This window comes from Dryobates pubescens, chromosome 33 (assembly GCF_014839835.1).
Source record: "Dryobates pubescens isolate bDryPub1 chromosome 33, bDryPub1.pri, whole genome shotgun sequence".
NCBI classification, from domain to species: Eukaryota; Metazoa; Chordata; class Aves; order Piciformes; family Picidae; genus Dryobates; species Dryobates pubescens.
The window spans coordinates 8,315,870-8,339,399 of NC_071644.1; the positions used below are offsets into that span (position 1 = coordinate 8,315,870).

A 23,530-nucleotide genomic window follows, 5' to 3' on the forward strand; every position below is an offset into this window, starting at 1 on the left:
CATGATTTTACCAACATTAACTGACACTGGAGTCAAGCAGCTCCTCTTTGTTGTCTTACACCAGGGGAGGAGAAGAAAATCTGTCAGACTTCACCAGGTCTTTGCTGAGAGGGAAGGTCACAATCAGGAATAGTGCAGTGTTCCAGTTTCAGATGTGAGAAGAAAGCAGAGCATTGTATATTGTAATACATATGTTTATTCCAAGATATGTGTAAAAAAAACATCTTGAAGCATAGAGCTGGCACTGAAAATTGGGCTGAATTGTTCCCATATTATTATTGGAAGAGTTTAGAGTTGAAACTGATAAGGGAGTAGTCAGACAATGGTCAAAGCACAGGCAAGAGTCCAGGTATGAGAAACCAAACAACTCCTGAACATATGTCACTTGTTTTACACAATACTAAATCCTGTTCAGCTATCAGACCACTTTCTATGTTAGAGCACACATGGAACTGAAGAATATTCACAATCTCAAGTGATTATTCTTCTGTTAAGCTGGATGTCTGGTTTTTTGTGTGATAACCAGAGAGCTACCAAATAAAGTGCTACTATCAGTCTACACCATGTGTGAACTCAGCTGAAACTCCAGATGGGTTTAGTGGCTCAAGTTCTAGCACTCTGTTTAGCAATTCCAGTTGTTAGCCAGAAGGCAAAAGAAAACCCAAAGAAGTTCTTTGGAACTATGCTTCTGATACACCTTGCTTTGGTCTGTTCCCCCCAGCACTTTAATCCCATGTCATCTTCAGCAGTCATCCCGGTGGCAGCTCTAATGTACAAAAGCTTCAAGCTCCACTGGCATTTTCACAACCCTCTCTGCCTTGTGGAAAAGACCTTTAAACCAGCAGCCAACTAGTTATGCTCCTGAATGCACAGAGTTGGAAGAAGGGTTAGAAAAGCTTGCTGTAACTGGAACTGTATCCAAATTATGTACTGAAATCAGAGGGGCCTTCACTACTGTGTACAGATAGGCAGGAGGATTCAGCTGTGCACTGCTTCCTCTGGAGAAGGAAAAGGGATGGGGTGGGTATAAAATATGCAGCCTCTCTCAGAGGTTCCTTATCACTACCTGTAAAGGCATTGTGCTTGCTTTCAATCAATTCTGATGATTGCCTACTATTAATGTCACTCATTCTCTTAGGTAATTAAGCCACCTCTTTCTTAGATTTGCCTTTGTCTCTCTCTCTCTGGCACATTTCCTTGTCTAATCCTCTCTTCCAGATGGCATAAGGATGAGAGATAAGTGTTGCTAAAAGTTGCTTAGCAATGCAACACATGCAAGGTTTGGAAATGCTGACGTCCACATAAGCACTATCTATACATCACACATTTCTGCAGAGAAACAAAGGCGTGAACAGCCAGGGTGACACAGGGGCCTCCCGAAAAAGAGCTACCAGGGAGTACACAAACAAAGGGGAGCAGGAAATTGAGAGAACAACCTACAAGCTTCCAGTGATGGGCTGTAAGAGGCTGTGAATTCTGTGTTTGGTTTTAAAACTGTAACGGGAACCTCTGCTTTGAATCAAACCAAATCCTTGGGTTTCAGTGAGGCCCTGGATTTTCTGTGATTCAGAAGGTAGCAGACACAAAGACACTGCAATCCTACTAATGGAACTGAAACCAGAAAGAAAGGAAGCTCATGAAGGCAAAGTTGTTCATCATCAGCTGGGTACCAAGCACAGCAATTCTCCTAAGACTCAGTACTAAGGAATTTATTCTGGTACCTGCACAATGCAGTCCTAGGTCATTCCTAAACTCTAAAGTAAATGGGTTTATATGGAATTTATTTAAACCCCAATTAAATGTTACAGGTAATAAATGAGAGCACTTAGTCCACAGAGAGGAATAACTTAATTTGGATTTTTTTAGGCAAAATTTAGACAAACTACAGAATAAGTAGTTTGGTAGGGTTTGGGGCTTGTTTTGCCTTCCCCCCCGCCCCCATTATTGGTCTTTATCCTTACATGAAAACTGCTAATTACATCTTCCCACTCTCTGCTCTCATCACATCTTATTATCAAGCATCAGAACTATGTATCAGCTAAAGATCACTAAAAAACACTTCAAAAAGCAATTAAATAGACAGATTATGCATTCAGAAACATGTTCAGCACACTTCAAGGCCACTACTGGGACACAGCAACTTCTAAAAATGACTAAAAATGAGTGTTGCAGTAGTCAGTGACTCTACCCACAAGCAATTAAAAAGACAGAGCTCAACATTTACTGGTGGGGAGACACATTGACAGTCTTTATATCAGCAATGCCTTCAATTTTGTATCATTTATATGATTTATAGTATTTTTGTATCATTATATTGCAATTATAATCAAGATTTGGAAAGATTTCCTGTACCTTCAAACTCCCTACTACCCACCAATCTGTGGCTTAATCCTGAGCAATTACAACTGCAGTAATTTAAATCATTTGCTTCAGGATTGATACTATGGCTCCTCCAAACAGGTAACTCAGATGGATTCTGGGGGGGTGGGTGGGGGGGAACAAAAGCCTGCAGGTGAAGAAGCCCATAAGGCTTGCCACCTGTTCCATGTGGTTAACAGGTGTATCAAACAGCAGGCCTTCCTCTGGGAAAGAAGACAAACTAAACACAGCCAACACACACAAAGAAGCAGCAACAGGGACAGAATGGAACACAGCATCTGCTTACTGGGATTCAGGCAGCAGCCAGGAATAAGAAATCACAGAAAGGAAACACTTTCATAAAGCAAATGAGCGTGTTACTTCATTAACCTCTGCAAACTTCATTTACATGAAACTGTTTTCTTTCCTTCTCATGCAAATGCATGCAAACCAGACAGCCCACAGAGGGGGAGTTACTTATTTAACTCAAAATCAGCACCTTGCAGAGGATTTGTTTAGTTACCTGTCCCCTGCCTGTTCAGTTGTAGTTTCTATCTTGCATCTCCTGACAACGTTTTTACCCAAGGTGAACCCAGTTTTAGGGGGCAGCAGCAGACAAATCAGAGATGCCTGTTCTCATTGAGCTCCTCTGTTGATCTAATTAAGGCTTGTTTACTGGACATTGAATGAATATGAATCTCTGAAGGTTCACAGACTGCCTGCTATTAACTGACAGCATCCACTTCCTAAAATTTATCACTTGCAAGAGACTGATCTAAAAATTTAGCCCTGACATTATCACAGTTAAAACTGAAGAGGAAAAACAGCCAAATGAAGCATTGATGCCATTATTCCATCTGTTCCATACCACACTGAAGTAATGCTGGAAGAATACCACAGAACTTGAAATATTTGCCCATGGTGCAGATTACTTCAACACGTCCCAGGAACTACTTCAGTAAAGGAAACAAACACACACACACTTTTCCCAACCCCCTGCAGTGCCAGTTTACAAGCACTGCACACAGTATGGGGACACTAACTGATAAGCAATGAAGTTTGCTGTTCTCCAGGATCTCTGACCATACAAAATGAACTTCAGAATCTCTCATGCAAGAGTTCAGGTGCATACAGCAGACAGGATTTCCAGATCCTCAAGTTAACATCAACTGACAAAAAAAATGTGGTCAGTACTGGGAGCATTTGGGGGTTTGGTGGCCAAAGTATCTTGTTACTTCAGAGCACATATCCTGGGTAAACTTTTAGTACTGAATGCTTAAAACCCCACAGAAACAGATTGATTACTCAACAAGTGCAAGCCTAAAGAATTACTGATTCAGTCTCAAAGCAGATGCTAGAGAGACACCCAGTGGTGCTAAGCTGTGTGCTCACAAATATATATATATATATTTATAAAACATCCCCTGTCTTCAACAGCTCAAATGAGAAGCTATTATAATAACCTCTTTTTTGTTCAGTACTGTTTAGGTTTCAATGAAACAAATGACCCCAGCACTTCCATCTAATTATGTCATCTGTTTCTTTATCTAACAAGTATTTCTTACCTTGTCCCGATTTTAATTCCCAAATTCCTTATGTTCATGGAATAATAAAGATCTTTAAACTGCATTCAATAATTAAGTTTAGATTACCAGATTTAACCATTGTGTAAGAGTCATAATGTGGGGTTTTTGTGGTTAAGGAATATATCAAAGTAGTACTTGCATTTGTTAGTCACCTTAAGAGCTTTTTTGATGCCATGTACCCCTTCAAATCTTTGTCAAAGCCTGAACAAAAATCAGTTGCTTAGAGCCAGAATCAAAGAATCAGTTTGGTTGGAAAAGATTTCAAGATCATTGAGTCCACCTGTAAAGAAGTTGTACTAAGCAACTCCTGATGCATGTGTGACCTTAGAACAGTTATACTCGTGGAAAAGTTGTTTTTCTATCAAGTAACACAGTGTAGCCCATCTGGTCACCCTTTATTTTCTGTCAGCCTTACAGTCTGTTGTCCAATGGGGTTGGGTAGGTGAAGTCACTCTCTTACCTGTACAGGAAAAAACTGAGAGGAAAAAATTCTTCTCTGGTGCTTCTTACTGCGACAGACTTTTAACCAAGGAACTTCTTTCTGCTCAGGATGCTACAAGAGAAAGAATCCACTGAAATGTTTCCTTGGTAAATCGTGCATGAGATGTCCCTCTAAAACACACGGTTTAATCCAAACCCTTTAAAACATCTTTGACTTGATTGTGTGGGCACTTCATTCGAGCACAAGTCCACAGACAGGTGCATCTCTGAAGACCGAGGCTGCAGCAAAACCTGACGATGTGTGTTTCTAGTTTCAACCATTAGCAACTCTAATTAACTTCTTGAGGTGACTGAAAGTTCACCCAGCCTCAACTGAGAGGCCAACGAAACAACATGAAACCCTCGGCTCTGCAGTGAACCGCCTGCAAGCCTGACACCTGAAATGATTAAAACAATATAGAAAGACTGGGCTGAATGGTGACCAACGAATGTTAAAAGCTCTAATTTTACAGCTCACTGCAACCCTCAGGCCACGCAGAAACCGCCAGAAGCTAAAGCATCAGCTACCTTGACAGAAAACATGACCTCGAGCACAGAAAACAAAGCAAAACCAGAAGAGGAAAAGCTTTTGCATTTACGTTAGCCCGGACACAGGGGCGCAGGCCTAGCAGCCTTTGAGGCCTTCCTGAGAGACCTTCGTGGAGGCTCGCCCTCGCCTCCGCAGGCAAGGGGCCAGGCTGAGGTGACACAGCGCTTGCCGCGGCGAAGGCTTGCAGCCTCACATGCGCCGAAGAGAGGGAGGTGAAGCAAGGAGGAGACGATGGGCGCAGAAACAGAGACAGCCTCAGCCCCCGCCACAGGCTGCTGCCTACGCAGAATCTCTTCGAGCTCACAGGCGGCAGCTCGAGCCGCAGCTGAACCGCGCTGCCCTCGCGACCTACGCGCGCTGCCCTCGAGACCTACGTACGTTCCGCGTGGCGCCCCCGCAGCCCCACCTACAAGGCGCAACGCCCCGCCTTCCTGGTCCAGCCCCGCCTTCCTGGTCCAGCCCCGCCTTCCTGGTCCAGCCCCGCCTTCCTGGTCCAGCCCCGCCTTCCTGGTCCAGCCCCGCCTTCCTGGTCCAGCCCCGCCTTCCTGGTCCAGCCCCGCCTTCCTGGTCCAGCCCCGCCTTCCTGGTCCAGCCCCGCCCCCTAACTCTCCCCCGCCCACTCCCCCCACCCAACGGTGCCAATCGCGGGGCAGCGCCGGTGGTGTGACCCTCTCGCCCCGGAAGCGGAAGCCGATGTGTCCCCGCCTGTGACGCCATATTCGGTTTTGTGGAGGTGGGGGGGAGGGGGAGCGGAAGGAAGAACCCGGCTTGGGTGGCTGTGAGTAGCTGCTACCCCGCGTCGGCGCTCCGGGATTCGGCCGGAGCCAGGGGTGGGAGGGGAGCGGAACGGAGCGGAGCGAAGCTTGTCCCTCCGGGCTGGCGGGCGGAGGCGGTGACAGGCCCCGAGTGGGAGGGTACCTAGAGCGAGCCGCCCCTCCGGGAGCGCGGGGGTTTCTCTCGGCTTGGTGACCACTGCCGCGGCCTAGGCGTTCCCGCGGGCATCACGGCTGCGGGGACGGCGGGGCTGCTGCTGCTGGGCGCTGGGCTGGCTCCCGGGGCCTGCCGGAGGGCTCGTTTTCCATTTCGCCCAGACTTGCGCTGTCCTAGTGCCGTTCCTGCGCCCTCCACAGCGGGCCCTGCCCCGAGGGCCTCTCGGCCTGGTGTCTGTGCAGTAACAGTGCTAGCTGTGTGCCCTCTGATCTAGTTCTGTTTCTGTCCCACAGCGTTTTGGCTTAGGCAGTGCTCAGGGTACGTGGAGTGCCCGTTTCCGGGTAACTGGGGAGTGCAGGTGCCAGGCAGCGGCTGCTGGTCAGCCAGCCTTGAGTTTCTGACAGACTAGGCTGCTGCTGTAGTGGCTAGAATTAAGCAATGACTTTTTTAGCATCAACTCTCAGTTTGTGCAACCATTGGGTTATTTTCCTTTGGTTGACCAATCACCCAGTTATTAATAAATCACTTTAGTGTGACGTTTCCTCTATGAGATACAGGAACCTGTATGAGCAGCAATGCCTTGTTGTTAGGCAGCTGCTTCTTTGGTATCTTAAGGAAAATCTATGTTATGATCAGGGAGTTGTCTGAAAATCCTGTGCCTCTCTGTAAGTGATGATGTGAGGTGTGAAGTTGAATGACTTTACTGCCCCAGGTCCTGTCATTTGTAAGAACTCATTGATGCATTGGTGCTTTAATGATGTTTCCATAACGACTGTGGTAAAAAACATGACTGTTGAAGGCAGTACATTCACCTCCTTGGTCTTTCTCAGCAGAGAAAAGCATTTTAATGTGGTCTAGTATTAGTGGCAGTCAGTGTTCTGCTAGCAGTAAACTATCCAGTAGTGTGTTACACTAATCTTTGACTCTCTTTTGGATTATTTGCTTCACAGAGGTGGCTGGAGGGTTGTCATATCTCCTTATGCTGAACAATAAAGTCTTATTCTAGGTTATTAAAGAGGGATTGCTACTGTTTAGACTTAATTATTCCCTTAAACCAGTGAGATCTGACTTGTGTTTTTAACTACCTTCAAAACAATGTCAAAGAGTGCTGCCACTGGTAGCTGTCTAATGGTGGATGTTCTTTCAGTTTCAATGTGATAAGAAATAGTAACTTGAATTCTAAGCAGTGTCATGTCATGCACTTGAGTCCATGCTCCTTAAAGTGAGCAGTGAGAGGTTTCCTTTCAGTGAAACAGTGTTAGCTGTTGTGTTTCTTGGTCTGTATATAATAAACATTAATCACATCTGATGTGATTCTTTACACCAACCCCAATGCCTGCTCCATCAGTAACCTCATAAATCTCTTGATCCCCATGGATTTACATTTACAAGGTTGTGATGTTAGATCTGCTTACAGCCCACATTTGCTGTGGCTGTATCTGTAACATTGAGAGTTTTTGTGATCTGTAGGGAGCTGCTGTCTGATCAGTGGGTTCAGTATCTTTTTCTTACAGCTTTAAACCTCAGGACATTCCCCCCAAAAATGTCAAATAAAGCACAAAATTGTGCTCAGCTAATAATGCTGAGTTACTTCTTCCTTCTGCAGTGCAGTGGATGGGGAGAATAATAATTGCTTCCTTTTGTCAGAAGTCAAACAGTCTGTATTATATTGTAGGAGTTTCTGTTTGATTTTTTAGCTATAGCTTGAATGAAAGTGAGCTGCAGCTCTGGAAGCCTCATAAGGAATCCCCTGCTGAAGTGTAACAGGACTCCTTATTTTTTACTTACTAATTATTCCATAGGATGTAATTCTCAGATGTTTACAGCAAAGACAGACAGCTTCAAGGTTTTGTGTCTCCCCAGACTGTCCTTGGTCTCAAACACTTTCATTGCAGCATCTAAGTTCACTTACATTTTTCAGCTGTAGTGATATTTCATATCTCTGTTACCATCTGAGGTACTAATAGGGGGCTGAGAGTACTCCCACTGTCTGAGGTATGAAGTCCCACCCACAAATGAGCACTCCAGGAAGTAATGTCAGGAATTGCTCTTGGTGATGTGGCAGAAATGTTTCTGTTTAGGATCTCTTTTATTCTGTTTGTTTTATGGCCTGGAAGTGAGCTGTGAAACTTACTTGAGATTAGGTGAAAAGAAAAATAAAGATCTTAAGCTGGTTTTAGAAACATGTACTGAAAAACGGTTCCCTTGGTTAATGTTTTTTCACCTGAGTTCAGAATCCTGACCCTTTTGCTGGGCAGATTTGCATAGCACTTCCCTCTGACTGCTGAGTTCTTCCTGTGGGTAAACGGTGAATAATTCTAGCAGTGGGCAGAGCTGGGCTAGATATTTATGGCAGAGGTTTTTTGTTTGTGACCCCTTGTGTGCAGTCCTGAACTGAAACTTCTTAAGTGTTGTCAGTAGTTAAGAATCCTAAGCAGCTTCCAGAAGAATGTTCATTTTGGTTTTGTTCTTTGTCTTTGGAAATTGAGGTGACAGGAGGGTGGTGCTGCAGTTCATAGCTCAATGCTTAGGTGTTGTAACTCAGTTCCTGCCTTGCCAAGGTGAAGATGTCTAACAAAGCTCATTCCTGCATCTCTGGTTGGGCTTTGATCCCCCCCAGTGGATTGGACCCTGCCTTGCCTCCATAAAATACTCTGTTCTTTGCTTTCTGGATGGTTCCTTTTGGGAGCTCATTTCTTTTGGAATGAAGGTCCCCTCTTTAAAGAATGCTTCATGAAATAATTGGTTTTGAGCAGGGTAGCCCAAAAGAGTTCCCTGTGTAAATGCTGCTTCAGGTAAAGGGAACATGCTCTGAAGCTTCACTGAGCTTAGAATTTGTTTTAAACATTCCCTTTATGTCATGTTTTGTTTCCACAGCAACCATGTCAGAAGGGGACAGTATTGGTGAGTCTGTGCATGGAAAGCCTTCTGTGGTCTATAGATTTTTCTCCAGACTTGGACAGGTTAGTTTCCTCCAGGGTTTTTCTGACTCCCTTAGAAACAGATCTCAGTGCAGCTTCTTAAACTCAGCACTTTGGGGATCAGTTCTTGAAGTATTAAAATCTGTAAAAAGCTTCAGAGGCAAGCTTTTGCCCAAATGGATAGATATTATCATGCATAGCTTAACAGACCATCCAGTGCCTGCCTGTGTGGCACTGCACAGGGAAAATGGGTGGTTTTATTGGCAAGACTGAAGAGTGACTTCAGATTTCCTCTCAGATTCATCTTCAGAAGCACAGAATCTGATAAAATAGTGAAAATTTGAATTGCTTTATGAGGCTCTAAGCATGAGGAAATGATTAATTTTTTGGCCTTTGTGAAAGCAGAGAGCTTTGCAAAGGCTGGCAAGCACATTACTGTGTCATGCAAGCACATTAGTGTGTCATGCAAGCACATTAGTGTGTCAGGCAAGCACGCTAGTGTGTCAGGCAAGCACGCTAGTGTGTCAGGCAAGCACATTAGTGTGTCAGGCAAGCACGCTAGTGTGTCATGCAGTGTGTTTGTAGTACAGAATTCAGGTGCACCGTGCTGCTGTCCCAAAATACACACCACAAATGCTTGCTGTTTCTAATGCTGCTGTGTAATAAACTCCCATCCCTGTGCATCATGTATTTTACAGATGTACACTTTATGTTTCCTCCCAGATCTACCAGTCCTGGTTAGACAAATCTACCCCGTACACGGCGGTGCGATGGATTGTAACTTTGGGGCTGAGTTTTATCTACATGATTAGAGTTTATTTACTGCAGGTAAGGAGACTGGCTTTACTGCTGCTCTTAGATGTCATTGCTGTTAGGAGTGTTGGGGTTTTATGCTGTTCACTGCTTTTGTGTCTACATCCTGAATGCAGAGCCTGGGTGCCCGAGAAAAGCTTTCGTATTAAATCCATCGGTACTGTAAGCCTACTTGTTAAAATCCAAACAAGCCTTGAAACAGGAGAGCAGTGAGAACACTGCAATGCTTCCACTGCTCTCCTGTTCCAAGGCTTGTTATGATTAAAATAGTCAGTCCACAGTAGTCTGCCTTACAAAGCAACATGAAGCTTAAATAAAAGGCAGCTAATGGATTTTAATTCCTTTTAACCTTGCTGGTTTGGATTGCAGGAAGTTTAGTCAGTACCTGGGTAGCTTCAAATACAAACTGTTAACTGTGTTAGCTGTCAGCATGCAAAGAAGTAGCTGGATAAAGGTGGTTTCATAGAGTCAAAATGCTTGTGTACAGTGAAAATGTAACTTGTTTTTTTTCCAGCAAGTCCTGAAAATGTAGCATGAAGATGTAAACAAACTCCTCTCAAGGAAGCAAAAACCCAGGTGGTTTAATGGTGTTGAAAACTCAGTATCTGAAAATGGCTTTCAGGAAGACTTTAATTTTGACTCTTTTTTTTCCCCCTCCCTGCTGCAGGGTTGGTACATTGTGACATATGCCTTGGGAATCTACCACCTAAATCTCTTCATAGCTTTCTTGTCGCCAAAGGTAGACCCCTCTTTAATGGAAGATTCAGGTATGAGGAGTACTTCCTATTGTGATCAAACTTCCAGCTCTTTGTAGTTTGATACTGTAGGGTAAAGATGTGCAGTTTTAGAGTGGCTTTGAGTTTTCAGGCTTGCAGAACTTGATGCCAGGAATTACTGTAAAACTTGCCTAGTTGTCTAGGACTTGAGCTTATTCCATATTCTGGTCATTTTAATAGAAGGCTTATGTGACTTGAGATACTCTGGGGAGAGTTTCAGTGACCCAGCACTCATTTCTGTTAGCTCTTTTCTTTGGGGAAACCAGTGTTAAGTTAGAGCAAAACAGCCACTGGAACTGGAATCTATGTGTAAGAGTCAAAGGGGTTTTGTGTTGTGGATTTTTGTTTAGGTATTTTTTAAGATTGAAAGTACAAAAATCTGGACTCCAAATGGCCTGGGAAATCAGTGCTTTGGTTTGATTTTCCTGTTGGTTTTTTCCCAGATGATGGCCCTTCCTTACCTACAAGGCAAAATGAAGAATTTCGGCCTTTCATTAGAAGGCTCCCAGAGTTTAAATTCTGGTGAGTGGATCTGTCTGCCCATGCTCTCTGTTTGAAAAGCTGCATCCAATTAGTGGTAGCTGGGCTTGAAGGATTAATGGTTCATCTTGTTTTTAAGGCACTCTGCCACTAAAGGAATCCTGGTTGCTATGGCATGTACATTCTTCGAGGCTTTCAACGTTCCTGTGTTTTGGCCCATCCTTGTGATGTACTTCATTATGCTCTTTTGTATCACTATGAAGAGGCAAATCAAGGTAACTTCCAAGAATAGCTGATGGCATTTGTGATTCACAGAATGGTCTAGGTTGGAAGAGACCTTAATGATCTAGTTCCGGCCCTGCTGCCATGGGCAGGGACACCTCCCACTAGTGCAGGTTGCTCAAGGCCTCATCAAGGCCTTGAACATCTCCAGGGAGGGGGCATCCACAACCTCCCTGGGCAACCTGTTCCAGTGTCTCACCACCCTCACTAGAAAGAATTTCTTCCTAGTCTCCAGTCCCCTTCAGGTACTGGCAGGTCACTCTAAAGTCTCCCTGGAGCCTCCTCTGGGCTGAACAGCCCTGACTGTCTCAGCCTGTTGCTGTAGGGGAGGTTCTCCAGGCCCTGATAGCTTTATGGCCTCCTCTGGACGCACTCCAGCAGTTCTGTGTCCTTCTAATGCTGGGGGCACCAGAACTGGATGCAGTGCTCCACGTGGTGTCTTAGCAGAGCATAGCAGAGGGGCAGAATCCTTGCCCTGTCCTGCTGCTCTCACTGCTTTTGATACAGCCCAGCACACAGCTGCCTTCTGGGCTGCCAGAAACCATTGCTGGCTCATGGGGAGTTTGTACAACCCAAGTCCTTCTCCTCCATACTGCTCTTGAGCCACTCCTCACCCAACCTGGATTTGTGCTTAGGATTGCCCCAACCCAGGTGCAGGACCTTGCACTTGGCCTTCACAAGATTTGGCTGAAGAACTCTCTGGAGGACTTTGTAATTTACAATGTGTATTTTAAAACATTTTCCCAAATATTAAGTTTCTTACCTAAAAAATGGATCTTTTCCTTTTCCAGCACATGATCAAGTACAGATATATACCCTTCACACACGGCAAGAGGAAATACAAAGGGAAAGAAGACGTGGGGAAGACCTTTGCTAGCTAGAAGATGCAATCAACCTGTCGACCAATTCTACTTCTAACTAAAGGAACGATTTTGAGCCATTGTAACAATGCCTTTTTTCTTCATAAAAAAATAATTAATGGAGTGGTGACAAGGCAGTTGAATTTTCATTTTAAGAGGATCTTGCTATTTTTACCTGCAATATCAGTTTCTTGAAGGAACTGGCATTCTAACCACATTGCATTGAGCCCATTATCTTTTGTAAGAAGTTGGAGAAACTTTGGCTAGTCCCATGGATTTGGGATAATGTTTTCCTTTCAATAACCATTGCACTGGAGAGATGAATGGCTTGGAGTTTGGATATTTTTACATTTTCTCCTGCTCAGTATCACCCTGAAGTGCTGTGCACATGTGTGGAGGAAAGATGTCAGGTGGCACACGTGATGCTGTTTTCTGCTTCATGGCCGTGTGCTGGTTCCATAGAAAAATTCAGTAGAGCCAAATAGATGCAGAACTTAAGCCAGTTTCCTAAATGCATGGTATTGCTGAGTTATAACCAAACAAATATAGGTAGGAATAAGAACTCTACTAAATTATGGGGTTTGCAGTAGGGGAACAATACTCAGAGCCTCTGAAGTAACTCATTTGTGTTGGGTTTCAATGCCAGTTTCACCATCACGACTCCTAGCAGATGCTAAATTGGGCTCTTTCATGATGACTCAAAACTTGGTTCAGACTCTATCACAATTCCTTGGAGGACCTGGAATTACAAAAATATATATTTTAATTGTTATTAGTTGGAGTTTCTTTGATACTTAAGTGTTTCTTGGTTAATTTAAGCTGACTCGATGCAGCCCTTTCAGAACATAGCCGAACTGGCCATAGCAGACAAGTGGTGTGGGATTTAACATAGCTTTTTCATTTTCTATGGGGAAGAAAAAAACAAAAGAAAGACCAAACAGCAAAAGCAAAGGCAAATGACCTGCATGTAAACTTTTTCATGTGATAAAACTGCAGTTTTATTAAGTGACTTTTTAATTCCAAAATTTATTAAAAGACAGTGTCCCCCTTTACTTGTTCTCTCTCTTTATACACACACATCTCTCTAACAGTATTGATGGCTCCTTTTCAGGAATGCTCACCCTCAATTTACCTTCATGCAATGCCTTTTTTCAACTCTTCAGGGAGCATTTGCTTGCAGGAAGTAGGAAGAGAGTAGCTCTTGAAGATTCTGGATGGAGAGCAGTGACAGCTTCAGCAGACACCTAACTGGAAAATGCGTGTAAGAACCCATTCGTCTGGTTCTGTCAAATGGAGTCATGATGGAGCTCTGCAATTCAGCCTGCAGTAATCCTGGGAGAAAGAGAGGTAGTTTTAGCTCACACTGACCTGTTGGTTTTTGCTTGTTTGCATGTGTTTGTTTTCTTAGCAGTGTGGAAACTAGTCATGTCCAGATTGACAGTGCTGGGAACGTGGTGTCCAGGAAGGGCTTTATGAAAATACCACTCCTGGGTGCTTGCAGTTTGTTGGCTAAAAGTCTGAGAGCCCTGACCTGGAGAAACTCTTCAGGGTTGCTGGAGTTTCTGAACAACATGGGCAAATTGAGGGGAAAAAGAAAAAAGATGTTTATTAAAATTGCAAGTGGGATGACTCCTACTAAACATGAGAGTGCTAATGACATCCACTGCAAATGAGACACTTTTACCTCCACTTCATTTTGAACTTCAGTGGCAGTCTGAGGTTAATGCCTGCTGCTCATCTGTAGGCATAGATGCTTTGCATTCAGTGGTATTAACAGTTCTCAGATATGGATTGTAGATGGTGTTGGGACCACATGTAGTGCCCTAGCTGATTCTCAGCATGCACTGGCCAAACAAGTTTGATGGTATTTTGTTCAAGTTTGCTCAATTTTTATCACTTAAAAGTGCTAAAAATAAATTACCCTTATGGAATGCATGAAAGACTTGGCTTGCCAACTTCACAGCTACTTCCCAGTCATCCACTGCTCCCTCTTGATTTTATGTGCTCCTAAATGCTTTTCTTACTGTTTCCTTAGTGAGGAGGTCACAGTGGTTTCCTAAGGTCATGTTTTGCTTCATGACATGGACTGTTTTTCCTCCACTGTTGCCTTGACTGTTTTCAGTAGGTGAGGGATGCCTGAAAGTGTTCTGGTGTGTAAAAGGGATGTTGTTGCAGCTCTGAAAATCACTTCTGTACAGTAATGGTGAAGTGTTCACAGTTACCAGCAACTATTTTTTATTCCATTTGTAGACAGATGAAAAGTTAAACTGATTCTATTGGGGTTTATATGGTAACACTTGGAGACTGAACTGTTAACCAGCTACCAGGATCTCTGCAGCACAAATAACCATCTCAAAAGAAGTGCTCTTACAGCAGCACACCTCCCACTGCCACTTTGAGTCCATGTTCAGTGCCATTTGTGAAAGACTTACAGAAACTGTAACTTGGGATCCAGAGTGGATCCTCTGGCTTCTTCTCCCCCTCTGTATTTGAAGAATACAAATAAATTCATCTTGTACATTTTCTGTCCTGCAAGAATGAGAAGATACATTAACATCTAACAACCTTTTTCCCTCCTGCTCTGAATACTTGTCTAACTGAACTTGTAATAACCTAGGGGTGAGAAGATGCTGTTGAACCCCTCCTCCTTTAAAATAGTGGCTTAGCTGAGATGGCCCTTCTTGCCATGAAGAGCAGAGGGGGTCTTATGCCTGAAGTAAACTTCTTCCCCAGACTGCAGGAAACACCACACAGAACTTTAGCTGTGTTGTAAAGCTAATGTTTTATCACTGAGCTTGGTTTCTATTGGTGTACATCCTTGGGCTTTTTTGAAACACCACTTGCTGCACTGCTCTAGTCTAAGTGTCTTAGAGTACTTGATGAGAAGTCTTGGTATCTAACAGCAGAGAAGCTCTGAGTTTGGAAGCTGAATGTGAACTGCTTGGTGTGCCAAGCAGTCTGCATTACTCTGAGTTTCCATTTGTTCTGTTGATCTAAGGGAAATGCAGTTTGTCACTCAAGGAGACATGCTTTAGTGTGAACCTTGTTATGGAAATAGCATGGTACATGATCACACTTGTCACCAGAACTCCCACTGCAGCTGAACTAAAGATTTGTGAGCACCTTCTGTCCTCCTCCCCTACACCATGGACTCTTTATGTTACAGGAGAGAGGACCTTAGGGCACAGATTTACTAAGGCCTTAAGCATGCTATGAAAAATTGGAAGACTTGCTCTCCACATTTTCATTTAGAGAATGAGAGTCTGATTTGTGTTGTTCACTGTTCAAAGGGAAGAAAACTACTCCATTTGCAGTTAGCACTGTTCAGAGAGGCATTTGTAATATGGTCAAGAATCACATTGGGAGAAAGGTTAGAGGCAGAAACAGGTTTATTCTGTAAACCAGGAATGGAAGTGCCACCCTGCCCAGGCAGGCACCAGGTTTAGAATAAAGTCTTTTTCTTGGACTGTCTCAGGCTGAATGACAATTTCATAAAGGCTCTGAGAGCTGAGGCCCTTTTCGTGGAACATTTTCCTTTCACAGTTGGTAATGACGTAGGTAGATCAGTTTCTGAGGATGAAACTTCTCTCTGCAGAGTGGACATTCTGTCTACAAAAAGAGAAGAGATTAGTCAGATGTACTGAATTGCGGCATTTAAAAGGTTAAAAAAAACCCCAAATATAACTGTTTAGCTAATTCCAGGAAATAATCAGTTCCCCTTTCATTTTCTGCCCAGTTTGTGGTGCAAGCTTAACCAGGTAAAGCACTGGGAACTAGCCCAAATGAAAGAGTAACTTGAGGTGATAAAAGGGTGCTTGAAAACTGGGTGGATGCTTAACAACAGTTCTTTTGGGGTGTGTTTGGCTGGTTTTTAATCTAGGTGGCAATACTGCTGCTTCATTTTGCTAACAAGTGGAATCAAAAAAAGAGAACAAATAGGAGGAAACATTTATTTATGTGTACCAGAGAGAGTGTTTTAAAGACACAGACTATGGGTTGTCAGATGCTCTTAGAGAACTAAACTGGAGCTCTTTTCATTTTTTCTATCTTTGCTTGGTGAATCCTGGAGTAGAATAATGAAGTCAGCAGGTGTCAAAAGACTAAGCTACTGAAATAGTAACAGTTGTTGTCAGTGTTAAGAAAAACCAAGATTAAGTCTCTGTATCTGAAACAAAATATCTTGTACCATGGACATTGAACACCGAGTAGTAAATTGTCAGGAAGCCGTTAGGGCAAAGGTGCAGTTACAGTGAATGGACGTTTCCAGCTCTGAAATCTCTCTGTAAGGCATTTTCAGTCCTGTCTACTTCCAGCTATATACATCTGAGACACCTTTAGAGTTGACATCAATGCAGAAAATGCCCTAATGTGGTCTCTGAAGGGAGTCCCACCACCTCCTCGTTGTGGATCACTGTGTGCTGGACCTACACATCCAGCTGAAGCTTGGTAGCATTTGCTGCCTCCATTACATTTCTCTGCAGAACCAAAGAGCTGATCAGCTGGGAAAATGCTGGAGGGTTTGTTAGACAAACAAGGGATTAAATAGATCTGATTGTCCAACACCTACTTTCACAACCTGGGAAAACACATCTGAGTAGCTCAGTAGATGATCTCTCTTTCCCTGCAGCTAGATCAAAGTTTCTAGGAGAGCTTGTGGCAGCATTTGGGCAAGACTGATGAACAGTATCTTGATCTTCATAAGCAAATCTGAAATGATTCTTGGTGTTTCCTAATTTGTGTCAGGCAGGCAGGAGCTCATTGCAAGCTGCATTCCAGATGGTGTCTGCAAATGGTGCAGAACTTAACAGCTTGCAGAGGTATAACCTTGGTGCACTAACAGACAGGCCTTTAGCTAGACCAATTTTAGTGTCATGATGGATTTTAGATCTTAGGCAAATTCTCTGAGTTGTATTTGCCCAATTCTGTTCCACCACAGCCAAACTAGTGTCTCTGTAGGAAAATGTAAGTCTTTCTAAACCAGCTGCAGCAATACATCAGTTTTGTAGCACAGAGATGGCCTCTGTAGCAAAGGGTCTCTTTGCTAGTGACACTGGAGGCCTTTTTTCTGGCAAGCAGTTTTCAACTCTTCAGAGAACAATAAATGGACAATGTCTTACTCCAGTGTCTATAAAATCCTTCATGCATGAAACTCTACTGTGTTTCACAAGTCCAGAGCAAAAGCCAGGTTTAAAATGCCATGCACAAAACCCAGCTCAGTTTAGTTGTAACTCACTTATTCCTTTATACTGGAAATCAGTTGAAGAAAGCTTCAGAACATTTCACCCTTTCTGTTGTTTCTTTGCAGTCAGAATTACAGCCTGGGTCTGTAGGTAAAGGAAGTACCTCTATGTCTGACCTCCCCAGTACTCCAATTGCACTCCAGTAGCTGGGACAGAACACTGCTCACCTTCTTTACCTCACCCATGTAATGCATATTCATTTAATAAAATCTACAGGTCCTGGTTAACTATGGTGTGGGGATGGGGGGTGTCTTAGTGCATGAAGGGGGTTTATTTCAACACCTAGGCTGACAGGTATTTTCAGGTAGAAATTTCATCATGTTTACCCCTTCCAGGCTGTGTCCTTCAGTACTTACTCTGGTGTTACACCACTCAGTGATGCATTCCCAGCAGAACAGGTGACCACAAGGCGTGGCTGTCGTGTGTCTCCGCTGCTCCAGACACAAAGTGCAGTGGGAGTGGTGCCCAGTGGCCTTTTCCTTGGTCATAGTTCTAATTAACAGAGATGAATTTTGTTTAGCATGCTTGGGAGAAATACTTGATAACCACAGCCATAAAGTGAGCCCCATCTTCAAGTATTAACCCTTCTTGGGAAGGGCTCAAGGACACAAAATCAAGGTATGACATCTGAGAGGTGCTTGTAACAGTGAGGAATGCATCTCATGTTGCATTAGACCAGGTTCTACCTTAAGTCAAAGCATCACTGCGGTGTTCTCCCTGCTCGTGGAAGCTGTCACACTTCCCACCCCTGCTTCCACCTCTTCCCTAGTAAGTAAAAATCATACTTCTGATGAGCTAGGTTGCGGTGCAGCTTCCAGTCCTGCCTTGCTCTCTGCTTCTGTTTGAAGCTGTACAGCTGGACCCCAAGGGTTAGAAGAAGATGGCAGAGTGAAATTGTTCCCAGGAACCTGTAACTCGATCGAATGCTCTGATCTTCTCCTTGCAGTCCTCCAAAACGCAGCTACAGAATGCAGAGAGATGCTTTGTTACTGCAGGTCCATGAAACTGTGCCTCCTCTCCCCCCTCTGTAAACTCTTGCTTCTGTCCAAAGATCAGCATGCTTCTGGGATTTACCAACTTCCTGTCTCTCAGGAGGTGTCCTCATTCAGTCAGGCTACACTTAACTGCTGTTTGTGCAGGGATCAGCTGTCCTGAGCTGTCTGCCCATCAGCCCTGCTGCATCAATCTGTTTGGGTTTGTTTTGTAGCTCTGAGCAAGCAGTCAGGCACCTCTTTGCCACATGGATGCTGGGAATTGCTGAGGTGTCTCGTGTCTTTACACATTTCTGGGCCTGGGGGTGATGTCTTTTGGAAAGCTACTGAAAGGACCATGTGAAATGGAGCTCTTCATCTAGACATCGTATCTAAACCTCTACTGACTTTTGTTCAAAACTGTATCAAACTATTTCCCATGGATTTCTTAAGCTACTTCTCCCTTCCTGGGTATGTGTAGAAAGCAGACCAGGCTAGATGGTGAAGTTACAAAGGCTGTTAACTGCTTGCAGTGCAGTCACACTTCTTAGCTTTGACCTTTTGACTGCAGGGACTCAGAACCTTTCTGCACAGTGTTAAACCTCTCCCTCTCACCTAGTCTGCTCTGCCCCTATTAGAGTCAGCTGCAGCCAAATTTCACACATGTGGCATCCAAAAAGAGGCCAAAATACTGCAGTGGACACCACCTTCAAGCAAAAGACATCAACTTACATAGGAGATTCCTGCAAGTCTTTTGGAGAGGTGATAGAAAGTGCCACTCATGTAGAACACTGCCAGGTGCAGCCGGTGAAGCAAGGGGATGCATTGCTTAAGGACATGCACGACCTGGAGGACTCTCTTCTTCTGCTCTTCTGTCAGCACCCCAACTTCTTTCTGTATCCAGTTTCGGATTAAGATCCTAGTGGAAAATCCACGTGCTGGGGTGCGCTGCAAGGTGCTGGACTCAGCTTCTGCCTGCAGCTCCTGCTCCAGATGCAGCAGTCCCTTTTCTAAGCAATAGGGTACCACAGTGTGAAGAGCAATGAAGAGTGCCCGGCGAGGAAAAGAAGGAACTCGTTTCTTGGTCGAGTCAACTTGAACAATGTTGACATACTCTTCACCCAGGGTCTGATAGCCTAACAGAAAACCACAGGGTAAAGTGTCAGTCTCTGTGTGGTTGAGCAGTGGTGAGAACTGCTCTGGTCAGAACACAGCAGGTTTTGGAGTTTCAGACATAGGTGCAATTTTTTTCTGTTGAATGAGATGTTTGCTTCAGCATCTGCAGCATTGCTATCTGCAATGGGTTTAGGCTTGAAGCTGGGAGAGTTCTTTATAGTTTCATGCACTCCCTTTTAAAACAGACCTCTCACTTTTGAAAGAACTGGTACTATTTGAACTCAAAATTCACACAATTTAGTTGCTTCATACATGAAAGAAAATCACTGTTAAGCAACCTTATTCCAGTTGGTGGTCACCAACAAACAGGACCTGCCACAGGACAGCTCGTTTCTCATGCTGTTAGGAGCAATGCTGAATGGAAATTACCTGACAACGTGGTGAGGACGAAGTAGGCAACGTCAGAAAGCAGTTCAATCTCTTTCCTCCATTCCAGCCACTTCTTGGCACCTACAGGACAGGGATCATTGAAGCATTGCAGTGACTGATGTGAAGTTCAACGCAGATCCAAGCCCTTCTCCGGCAATCTCTTCCAGATACCCCAGCTCTGGGTGAGCACTCCCGCGACAGCTCGCTCCACCTCCCTCACCCCACCCGAGAGCCGTGAGGCAGCAGGGGGCCGGCGGGCCCGCTGCTACCGCCGCACTTCAGGTAGCTCACCGCGACCCCGCCGTCCCGCCCGCCCGCAGTACCGAGCCTAGCGTTCCTAGCCCCTCGAACCCCGCTTTGGGATTCGTTACCCGCGAGGCCGTGCAGCGCGGAGCCGGCGGCGCTCCGCAGCCCGCTGCGGTACAGGTCATCTTTCTGCCCGCAGCGCACCAGCCGCGCCGGCCCCGCGGCCTCCAGCGCCATGGCGCGCAGAGGGAAACCGCAGCTCCCGCGGCGCGGGGGGATGACGGCGGCGCGCGTGCGTGACGTCATCACGGCGGAAGGCGGGAGGCTGATGCGGCGCTCGGGCTGCTGTGCTGGGCGCGCGCCCCGGCGGGAAGGCTGAGGGGTGCCCCGCGTCAGCCCTCCCCGCGCCCCGGCGGGAAGGCTGAGGGGTGCCCCGCGTCAGCCCTCCCCGCGCCCCGGCGGGAAGGCTGAGGGGTGCCCCGCGTCAGCCCTCCGCGCGCCCCGGCGGGAAGGCTGAGGGGTGCCCCGCGTCAGCCCTCCGCGCGCCCCGGCGGGAAGGCTGAGGGGTGCCCCGCGTCAGCCCTCCGCGCGCCCCGGCGGGAAGGCTGAGGGGTGCCTCCTGTCACCCCTCCCCGCGCCCCGGCGGGAAGGCTGAGGGGTGCCTCCTGTCAGCTCCTGCATCTGCTGTGCAGGCGCAAGAAGGAAAGGAGGCTGAGCAGGGATCTCCTGAGTCCTTACAAATATCTGAAGGGCGAGCGTGAGGAGGATGGAGGCGGTTTTCTCAGTGGTGTCCGGTGGCAGGACAAGGGGCAAAGGACACAAACGAACACAGCAGGTTGCACCTAAAAATGAGGGAAAACAATCTTCAGTTCGAGGGTGGCAGAGCACTAAACCAGGCTGCCCGGAGAGGCTGTGGAGTCTCCTCTGTAGAATTTCAAACACGACCTGGGTGTATTGCTGGGTGATTTACACCAGGTGCTCCGGCTCTAGCAGGGATGTTTGACTGGATGACCTTCAGAGGTCCCTTCCAACCACCACCATTCTCTGAAGGATCCAGGCTGGAGCTGTTTGCCCCCGAGTATCCATCTGTGGCAGCATGTCAGCTGGACAGCCTCCCTTTGTGGTTGATCCCCTGGTAAAAGGTGAGATTTGGAGAGGGAGAGATGAGTGAACCTAAGTGTGAAGACCTCAGTGAACTGTGCTGCTGATAAAATGGCTCTTGGTGTTGTCTAGTTGGTAGTTTATTTAGCTCTGGTCTAGTGACTCCTTGTCACATGGCTTATAGGTGTCTTGGTGGAGACAGCCCAAATCCCAGTCCTGGGGACACCTTTGGTTTTGTCAAAGTCTGTATCTTAACAGATTTTTAAGTCATGAAGCTATAAATTCAGGTTTGTAACCTGCTTATGTGAAGGGGAAGCTAAAAAATTCTGCCAGATCTGCTTTCACCTGGATCAAAATAGGCGTTTTCCAGAAGAGTTTGCCAACTAATATTGCAGTAATGATGTGAAGCAGTTGGAACATGGAGTTGTTGCTGTTTATTTTTCCCCTCAGTGCAGAGAAACAGAAGGAAATGCAACCTACACACAAACACACCCAAGTAAATTTGGTATCAGTAGTCCTTTTAGTTTTCAGTAGCTTTTTATTAGCCACCCAGTTTGTGACATCCAAGTTCTCCTTCAACTGCACCAAAAGTTGTGAAGGATGAATAAAACTGTGATGAATCTTACAGTTAACACATTCCTCTCCTCTATCCTCCTTGCCCCAGGTGCACCTGAAGTTTTTGTTTGCTAGTGTATGGAAGGGTGTGCAGCAAATTAAATGGCAAATGGTTCTCTCTGTAGCTATAAAACTAATGCAACCACGGAAAAATGCTCAAACGTTTTCTTCAGTGAAGCAGCAGAGGGAGCACCTGCCTAAGGAAACGCTCCGTGAGAAATGGGATAGGGAAGAGGAAACTTTCACAGCTAGCCTGCACTTCCCACTTAGGGCTTGAGGTATCACAGTGATCTAGTATGTCCCCAGCTAAGAAACTTGAAGCTGCTAGGCTAAATTATATCTTTTTAAAAAGGAAATGGAAAACTAAACCAAATTCACCAATTTTTGAATCACTTTTGTTCAGAGTTTCAATTCACTCATGGGAAGACTGATTAGTATCAGAGGCCCTGGTAACTTTCTCACCACAGAAATGTTTGTTGTTATTTCAGCATTGCACAGGCAGTGCAACAAGTGCCTCCTAACCACAGTTTATCTTTCCCCTGACTGTGATGGGCAGCATCTCCTTGGTCTTGTGTCATTCATAGATTCGTGGAGTGGCTTAGGTTGGAAGACACCTTGGAGATCATCCAGTTCCAACACCCCTGCCATGGGCAGGAACACCTTCCATTGGACCAGGTTGCTCAAAGCCTTATCCAACCTGGCCTTGAGCATCTCCAGGGAGGAGGCATCCACAGCCTCCCTGGGCATCCTCTTCCAGTGTCTCTCCACCCTTGCTGTCAAGAATTTCTTCCTAATCTGCCTTCCTCAAGCTTAAATCTATTCCCTCTTGTCCTATCACGACAAGCCCTTGTAAAAGAAACCCAAACAAAACAGTGCAGAGGGGCAGGATCCCCTCCCTGTCCTGCTGCTCTCCCTGCTTTGGATATATCCCAACACACAGCTGCCATCTGGGCTGCTCACGTCCTGTGATGGCCTTCAGCAACCAAGATCTCTTAAATTGGCTGCACCTGAGGCATTGGAACATACATGTAGGTGGAGTGGAGAGCAAGTGGTGCTATTTGGCTGGAGTTACTAACTCAGGTGAGGATAGCATGTGATGATTGTGGGCAGCTGTTAAAGAAGTTGATTAGAGTGCTGGGTATCATTTTTCAGGGGTGCTCAGCACCAGAGCCAAGTTTGCTACCTGTGCAGGGGAAATGCTTGTTGCCATTTTCTTGAAGCAGGTAACCAGTTTCTTGTTTTCTATGACAAGTAAACCAAAAAGGAGGTAGAGAGTTTAGGTTTTAGGGGCTTTTCATTTTGCAAAGATGAACTGTTAGCTGCTGAGCACTTCATTGTTAGGTTGGCAGCCATTTATGAAGCTGAAGAAAAGTGTAGGCTTCTAAAGGTCAGATTTTGATTCCTTAAACGGCTGCTGCTGCTTTGGGGGAGTGTGGGGTAAATCATCCTCTTTAATGGAGTTAGTTGTTTTTAACAGTACAAAGTTTATCCAAAAGCTGTGAGAAGAATGAAGCAATAAACTCTTGTGGGGTTTGTTCCTACTTTTTGTGACAGGAAACCCAAACTGACCTTAATAACAAACTGTAGGCAGTTTGCAGTGCCCCGTGGTAAGTGCTTCAGTTCTGTGTGCATTGTCTGTTCTGTGCATCAAAGTTTTATGGGGTCAGCTCATTAATTATTTACTAATGCTTCTGAATTCACACATTAACTGCTCCTTATCACCTAGGGTTCTGGGCTGCCAAGGCTCTGTTCCCACAAACATTAAGCCCTCTGTTT

At 45.3% G+C, this 23,530-nt stretch overlaps 2 protein-coding genes across 3 annotated transcripts; one reads left to right on the top strand and one right to left on the bottom strand.

Annotated features, from left to right (window-relative positions):
• Window positions 1–5,691: 5,691 nt before the first annotated feature.
• RER1 (retention in endoplasmic reticulum sorting receptor 1) lies at window positions 5,692–12,956 on the top strand. 2 transcript variants are annotated; one of them, XM_054175775.1, is made up of 7 exons: window positions 5,692–5,752; window positions 8,782–8,867; window positions 9,549–9,653; window positions 10,306–10,405; window positions 10,858–10,936; window positions 11,034–11,169; window positions 11,968–12,956. In XM_054175775.1, the coding sequence occupies exons 2-7, from the start codon at window positions 8,787–8,789 to the stop codon at window positions 12,055–12,057; spliced, it is 591 nt and encodes a 196-aa protein (XP_054031750.1). In that variant the 5' UTR covers window positions 5,692–5,752; window positions 8,782–8,786; the 3' UTR covers window positions 12,058–12,956. The 2 variants fall into 2 exon arrangements, with proteins under 2 accessions (XP_054031750.1, XP_054031751.1); XM_054175776.1 differs by lacking the exon at window positions 5,692–5,752 and adding an exon at window positions 6,204–6,222.
• A 2,274-nt stretch (window positions 12,957–15,230) lies between these two features.
• Window positions 15,231–20,299, bottom strand: PEX10 (peroxisomal biogenesis factor 10). The gene is made up of 6 exons (XM_054175777.1): window positions 20,164–20,299; window positions 19,793–19,873; window positions 18,980–19,383; window positions 18,062–18,237; window positions 17,633–17,768; window positions 15,231–15,645 (listed from the first exon to the last, which is right to left on the bottom strand). Exons 1-6 carry the CDS (start codon window positions 20,273–20,275, stop codon window positions 15,574–15,576), a joined length of 981 nt encoding a protein of 326 aa, XP_054031752.1. The 5' UTR covers window positions 20,276–20,299; the 3' UTR covers window positions 15,231–15,573.
• Window positions 20,300–23,530: the final 3,231 nt, after the last annotated feature.